Source organism: Alosa pseudoharengus, unplaced genomic scaffold, assembly GCF_046254945.1.
Source record: "Alosa pseudoharengus isolate Yale_2024_CS ecotype anadromous, Long Island Sound unplaced genomic scaffold, YU_APseudo_1.1 YU_APseudo_1.1_scf_5, whole genome shotgun sequence".
Taxonomy (NCBI): Eukaryota; Metazoa; Chordata; class Actinopteri; order Clupeiformes; family Clupeidae; genus Alosa; species Alosa pseudoharengus.
This window is the reverse complement of record NW_027468837.1, coordinates 13565124-13572822: the sequence shown is the minus strand read 5'-3', so window position 1 is coordinate 13572822 and position 7699 is coordinate 13565124. Positions and strand designations below refer to the sequence as shown.

The window sequence follows — 7699 nt, the reverse complement described above, 5'->3', positions numbered from 1 at the left end:
TCATACCGTAAATATGACTAACAATAGGTGCTTGAGACTATTTATATATTGCTTCAGTATAAAAATATTTGTTGTATGGTCATGTGATATTTATGCATTGTTGTTTGGTTTTACACATGCTGACATCTTTCAAAAAATCCTCTTGTGATAAATTAATATTAAAATTCAACACTCATAGCACATTGTGTCTATGCCATATGAAATGTGCTATACTAAACTGACTTGACTTGACTTAACACTAAAAGATTAGGTTTTAAGCATCTTAAAGTTTGCTCCTAACCTCCAAAGCACCTATAAAGCAAAGAGTGAAATTAAGAGTGAGATTATCAGTTTGGGGAAGATTGAGAAAATATTAGAGTAAGCAATATTTGAACCAATAAAAATGTCAAGGCTTGGAAATTTTTTTACAGTATGATCTTGAAAAAAACACGAAATTGTATTTGATCAACTGCACTCAGCTAAAGATTTGCTCTGAAATTATGCAGAATACATTACGTAACTGATTTTAGCATAAACTCATTAACCAAGCCTGACATGTTGCATATTTCCAGAAATGTCTCACTATCACTCACTATGTACCAAATTGGACCTCAAATCCAATCAGCTGCTTAAACTTTTGACACACCTTTGGTCATAAAGGGATGCCATTGGTTGTGGCCAGTAACAACACACAGTAGTAGCCACTCAGCCGCCTTGTTTGGCGCTTTTGGTCCAGCCCACTGGGTATATATCTAAACTGGAGAGTAAGTGCTCATTCACTACGCCGTCAAGTGATTTTTCCCCATCCATCCAGCTGTTTGGATCCCTCAGCATCCACAACTTTTGGCTAAACAACTTTTGGTCAGGACCAAAGAACCCTCAGAAGTGAAACATGCATAGTAAAGATCAGATTTGGTAAGTTTTACTCGCTTCTGTTATAGTGGGACAAGCAATATATACATGCAGTCTTCCTGTTTTACAGTGACAGTTCAGGAACTCGTGCTCTTTTACAATGCTCTTTCTGTGTTGTAAGTGAAAAATGACTGCAAAAATATAGCATGTTGAAGATGTTCACTGATGAAGGATTCTGTGTTGAGTACAAGTGATTGCATGTAATAATGTCTTAGGCAAAGAGAACATTGTAATCTGTAATCCTAACAAGAGGGTTTTTAAGAGTTGCCAAGTAAATCTGTCATCGAAAGTCTTTACCTTTATGTGCTTACAAAGAACTGAAACAATTATGTACTTGCAGCGGACTTTAACTTGGAATCTTACAATGCACAAAAATGTGCAATGGTTTTAAATCCTCCTTATGACCTATTTACATATTCACTATAATGCAGCATGATCATTCATGTGAGTAGATTCATTCCTTTCCACATTCATTGCATCCAGCGAGATCTCATGTGTCTGTGCATGGCACTCACGCAAGTGAGTCAAACAATGCAGCTCCCTGACTTTACGCGGATGCTTTCAAACAATCTCTGACGTAGTGACCCAAATTGACCACTGTAGAGCATTATTTAACACACAGAGCCTTTTGCCCCCTTCAGGCATACCACAATCTCCAGAGGAATGCCTGCTCTGTAAATGCTGGTATTCACTGCCTTGGAGAAAGTCTCCTGCTTGAATTGTGCCAGACACTGTTTGTTTTTATTGCCATCACTGAGACTAAATCTGACTGTCAGACCCACTGGGTTTTTCACTGTTTCTACCGAAGATTCTAGAACAGAGAATTCTAGAATCTTTGGTTTCTACCTTTCTACTGGCACCTATATTATTTCTACCTCATGGTGGCACTGGCTTCTAATTTTTTACTCTCTCACTCTCTTTGTTTTAAACATCCTCTCTCTCTCTCTCTCTGTCTTTCTCTCCATCCTTTCCTCCTTCCGCTCACCTCAGTTATGAAGACTACCAGCAGACAGCCGACTGGCTGCTCTCCCAGACGCAGCACCGGCCTAAAGTGGCCATCATCTGCGGCTCAGGGCTGGGCTTGCTGGCAGACGCCCTCAAGTGCCAGGACTCCTTCAAGTATGCAGACATCCCAGGTTTTCCACAGAGTACAGGTGAGACTGGGGCATGTCCAAACAGACAGACAGAGAGACAGACAGACAGACAGACAGATGCTGGAGGCTGAGCAGATATAGACTCACTGTGTTTATAACATAGAAAGTGGAGTTCATGTTCACAAGGTTTAGGGATGGGGAGAGCAGGAGAGGGGACTGGCCGGCATGCTGTACATCACAATCAAGCTATGTGGAAATATAAAGTAAAAAAAAAAAAAGATCTCGCGCTCAAAAAAAGCTGACCGCAAATTTGATCAAGTCTTTAAAGCCACTGCACTGTGATTGAGTAAAAGGTGTGTGTGTGTGTGTGTGTGTGTGTGTGTGTGTGTGTGTGTGTGTGTGTGTGTGTGTGTGTGTGTGTGTGTGTGTGTGTCTTTATGTGTTTATGCATGACTATCCCAGTGACATGTGTGTCATCACCTCCTCAGTGCAGGGACATGCTGGCAGACTGGTGTTTGGGGAGCTCAAAGGGAAGACGTGTGTGTGTATGCAGGGCCGATTCCACATGTATGAAGGACACTCACTGTGCAAGGTGAGTAGAGACTCTAAAACCTCTCTTTTCCTTCACACTGCACTTTAACTTCTTTAGCCACAAATGAATAATCCTATTAAAGTCTGTGTTGCTATCATTTGCCTAAATCACATTTCCATGTTTCAATAAGTTGATAAGGAAATCACCACATTAAGTGGTGCAAAGACACGTATCTCAAACTATTCACGATTAATCACTTTTCGATTCCTATCAATGATCATCTTCCCAATGTAGCCATACCCAATGCTACCTTCAAAGCAGTCGTTCAGCATCTCATGCATTTGTGTAAGATCGTTTTAATTGAATAGTTGTGATGATGCTGAGTATGGCGTGCCTGTTCAGTGTAACCGCTGACGAGGCTGATGGAGATTTGCCCACATTGGTGAGGAATGTGAGGAGGTAAGTGGGTAAGCATGTGCGTGCAAGGCAATGCCCAGGCTCCTGGGTCCTCAGTGATGCTAGATCACATGCCTCTGCGCTGCTGCTGCTGCCTACCGTCACATGCTGGGCAGCAGTGCCTCCCTCCTCAATGCTGCCATTGTGTCCGTGAGAATTATGTTACGTAAGCCAGGTTGACATTAAAGCGTCCCCTCGTACATACAGTAGTGAGCTTAGTGAGGCGCGCACCAGGACCACTTCCACTTACTAATGAAACCATTACACAAGCACTTAACTGAACACGTTTTTTTTTCCCGCTGTGTCTATCTTTCTCTCTTGCAGGTGACCTTTCCTATCAGGGTGTTCAAGCTCCTGGGCGTGGAGACTGTGATTGTCACGAATGCGGCTGGCTCGCTGAATGACACCTACCACTGTGGCGACATCATGGTCATCAAGGACCACATAAATTTCCCGGGTTTGGCTGGGCTGAACCCTCTAAACGGACCCAACGAGGAGAAGTGAGTTTCCATGTTCCACTGTGGGAGATGAGTGGGACAAACATGTCTAAGTGCCTGCAGACTCCACGGTGACTTGAGCCATCTGATGGGCATTGCTCACTGAGCTGACTAAATGCATCTCTTCTACTCCCACTGGCTATTGGCGAGGTCAGTCATGGCCGGCACTATGAAACGGCTGACTGTAAACTATTGCTTTCACGTGGCGTCCTGAGGAGGCCACCAGGCAATACATCAGAGATACCAAAGCAAAAGAAATCATGTGATTGCACAGGTCATAACGTAGCCTACAAATTCTCAGAGCACCTGACATTGACAGAGCAATGCTGTTAGCACCTGACATGCTGTTAGCACCTGTCATTCATTTGCACTGAATTCGGGCCAGCAGTATAGCAATATCCTCCCTCCACATTCCCCTCATGTTTGTGGGTGGAACTTTGTGATTGTGGTATCACTTAAGGATGGACTGTTTAAATTTGATGGTAATTTTGATACCACAGATGAATACAGCAATCTGGCAATCCGGAGCAGATAGCTACTGACGCAACCATGCAGTAAAAAACTGCACATAATAATATTCCCGCTTATCTCTAAATACATAGTCACACACAGATATACACAGGGACAGTACAGAGTCATTACATAGAATCATACTTTCAGTGTCAAAGTGACCCAGAGAAATGCAGAACATTAAACCACATATTGGAATATTGGACCTAATGCTCTATTCCACTTTTTCCCAAAGTGATGCCCCATTCAGCAGAATATCTGTTCATCAATCAAGCCATGAATGAGATCCAATAGCTATGAATTAAATGTTGTAAGCTGCACTATAAAAAAAATAGTTGATTTCATCAGCAACCATAACTGTCTCTTTTTACCCTCAGATTCGGCCCTCGGTTCCCTGCCATGTCAGGGATTTATGACAAGCACCTGCGGCGCCTGGCCTTTGACATCTGCAAGAGCATGGGCTATGCACAGTTTGTACAGGAGGGCGTCTATTGCATGGTGGGAGGGCCAAACTTCGAGAGCATCGCAGAGGCTCGCCTTTTGCACAAGCTTGGCGTGGACGCTGTTGGTACGTACCCCTTAGTGTGCAGCTCTCGCAAATCCAATCCAGATTAGTTTATCGAGTATGGGTAAATGATCCTATTCACAACAGATTAACAGATTGGGTCGGTTCCGTTACAGTGAGAACTAGTCGTTTTTTATCCCTTCCTCACCTGCTGTTTTTCACATGATGAAGACAATTTCTACAGTATTGGAAAGTAAGAATAGCACAGTTAGTTAAGTTCAGACTAGTTACAAACGACTAACATACCTTAAGTAGGCTAATTGTCAAATAGCCCTGAGATTCCACAATGTTCATAATAATCCCAAAAGCATCTTATAAGTGCTCTCATAAACTGCTAACCCCTGTTTTTTTGTGTTTTTTTTTTGTTTTTTTGCAAACGGAGAATGTGATTCTAATTACATGTGATAAATATTAATTATATTAACAAATATTAACTACGACTGACCTCAGTGAAAAACGTATTAGGTTACATGTGATGTGTATTTATGTATATGATATTGCTTACTAGTGAACACAGGGGTGCCATCACTTGTGTGAATGTAGTAGTGCCAAATTTCTTGGCAAGCCCAATGTGTCAATTCATTCGGAATGGGTCATGCAGGAAGCCTACCTATTTTCTTTGTGATTGCCTATTGCATTGTAACACTACAATCTTATAAACCATATACTGTAGTAGCCTATACTTATTATGAATGTAGCAAACCTGAAGAGGAACACAACAAAAACACTGTTCGCCAAGCCATGATGATAAGCTATTGGAGCGGTGCAGCAGCAGTTTCTGATGTTTAGGCTACTGAGTGTAATCTTAGGTGATGTCATGTATGAAAACTAGTATTGCCAGGCAATACTGCAATGAAATGTGGTATTGCCGGCCGTGGCAATACTGGCAATACTGGTAGCAGTGGCCATGAATGAACTCTGTATTTGTCACCTGTCCCACAGGCATGAGCACAGCCCCGGAGGTTCTGGTGGCTGGACACTGCGGCATGAGGGTGTTTGGACTGTCCCTCATCACCAACAAGGTGGTGAAGTGCTACGACGATACGGAGGCCGTCAACCACGAGAGTGTCCTGGAGGTCAGTAAGATGCGCTCAGAGACCCTGCAGACTCTGGTAACAGAGTTGGTGGGCCGCATGGACATCAACAACAACACTGCATAATGCCAGCATCCTCATCATCATCATTATCATCATCATCACCATCAACAACAACAATACTGCATGATGCCAGCATCATCATCATCAACATCAACAACAACAACAACAACATCAACAAGAAAACAGACAAAGGTGACAGAACACTGCCTGGCCTGTTAACAGTTCATGCCACAATATTTGCAGCTATTCAATATTGTCACAGATTGTTATGTGGTGCAAACAACAAGTGCATTGTTGACTGTATAAATGTAATTGTAGAAGTCAATTTCAATAACACAACCTGTGTCTTGTATTATTGTGCTGTCATAAGATTGAATGGTAAGGTTTTCTAGTGATTGAAATAATTACAAATCCTTTGTACATGGTAGGCCTACATGGTCCTCCTCAGAAAATGTGAAAGTAAGCAACAGTGGAAAATATTTAAGGTGCACATTTTTTAAAGAAAAAATCTTGTTTATATAATATGTAGGCCTACTCAAGTTTACAACAGAAAATTATACTAGCCTATATAACTTATAACAGTTGTCTCAGATTATCCTGGCTGTATTTGTTAATACATTCATGACACTTAAATCTGAAGATTAATATAAACTGTATGGTCTGTGCTTGTATATAAGATTGGATTTAATGGTGCTTTATGCAACATTTTTGGTGCAATCTGATTTTTACCTGTAAGTAAATGTACATTATTATTCATGCAATTATTCTCAGAGCTTATTTTGTATGAAATAATGATTCTTTAACCACAACAGAACATCTTTAATAAACATACGTAAACCAATGACTAGCGGTCCGTTTTTTTCTTCTTTTTTTTTCGCTGAACAAGGCAGGCTCTACAGGCCTGTGAAACACTCAAGTATGACCTGTAAAACAGTTGCCACGGGGAGGCGATAGATCCCCACCTTTGAGGAAGCGCGTCTGGTTACTATAGTGATGAGACCGAGACACAACCCGTTCTTGCACGCTAGCCAAAGTGGAGGGTTTCAGTTGAGAGATATAAAACTATTTGTTTGGAGTTTGTGTAATTTAAAATCGTGCTGCAGTAAATTATTCCTTTGATTATTGTGCCAAATAGGCTACTATGTAGAATCTGGTTAATTCCCAGAATCTCAACTTTTTGCGAAATTCAAGGAAGAGATGGCAACAGCAAATTCCTCGCCACATCTTTACGTGGACTCAAAAAAAGTTAACAGAAAAGTGGTATGTGTTATATATGTCTACCAAATTATCCTACATGTAAAGTTGACGTAACTTGCCGTTAACAAATGTATGATTGTATGACGTAGGCCTAGTTGAAGCTGAGCATGAACAGCAAGTGTCAATGTTAGATGCAGTGTTGGGGACTATTATTGAATAGCTTGTTGGTGGTTCAACGAAATGTACATAGTGACTCAAGTAGTTTAATATAGTTTTATGGCATTGTTGTGTAGGCTACTTAAATACTGAACAATAAACAACGTTAGTCAATAAAAGGTTATTTTTAAAATAGTGTCTGTCTGACTGACCTTGCACCTTGGCCTCTGATCAAGTACTGTAGACAGTTTTTGCAATTTTGCTGGCATGTGACTCTATCTATTAGGTCTATATTTTCTTAAACTTTTGTATCAGTTGCACATCTGATTTTTTTTTTCAAAGTTTAAGCTAGGCCTTTATTTTATCAGTAACTAGTTAACCAATTGGTTTATCCCTAGGGTAGCTTTGCTGTAGTTCAACTGCTAGATTGAAGCAAAAATTCAATCTAGCAAAAATTGCAGACATTACCGCAAAAAAGAACATTAGGTTTACAATCCAGCTAGCCTTTGACAGTAACCCATAATCTTACTTTAATTAACCTGGACAAAGAAACATTATTGCACAGAAATACTGATGTGTCCACAGGATTATAGCAAGTGGGAGCGGCGCGATAGGAATGAATCTGAGAAACAGAAGAGCATAGAAACTGTTCTTTGGACTGTGGCAGATCTAAATGCAGCAAGTAAGGAGGACCACCAAAATAC

At 41.0% G+C, this 7699-nt stretch overlaps 1 protein-coding gene across 1 annotated transcript; it reads left to right on the top strand.

Moving 5' to 3' along the window:
• Positions 1–816: 816 nt before the first annotated feature.
• pnp4a (purine nucleoside phosphorylase 4a) lies at positions 817–5944 on the top strand. Its single transcript, XM_076267987.1, has 6 exons — positions 817–894; positions 1882–2045; positions 2474–2577; positions 3298–3473; positions 4358–4548; positions 5488–5944. The coding sequence occupies exons 1-6, from the start codon at positions 872–874 to the stop codon at positions 5703–5705; spliced, it is 876 nt and encodes a 291-aa protein (XP_076124102.1). The 5' UTR covers positions 817–871; the 3' UTR covers positions 5706–5944.
• The last annotated feature ends 1755 nt before the right edge of the window (positions 5945–7699 follow it).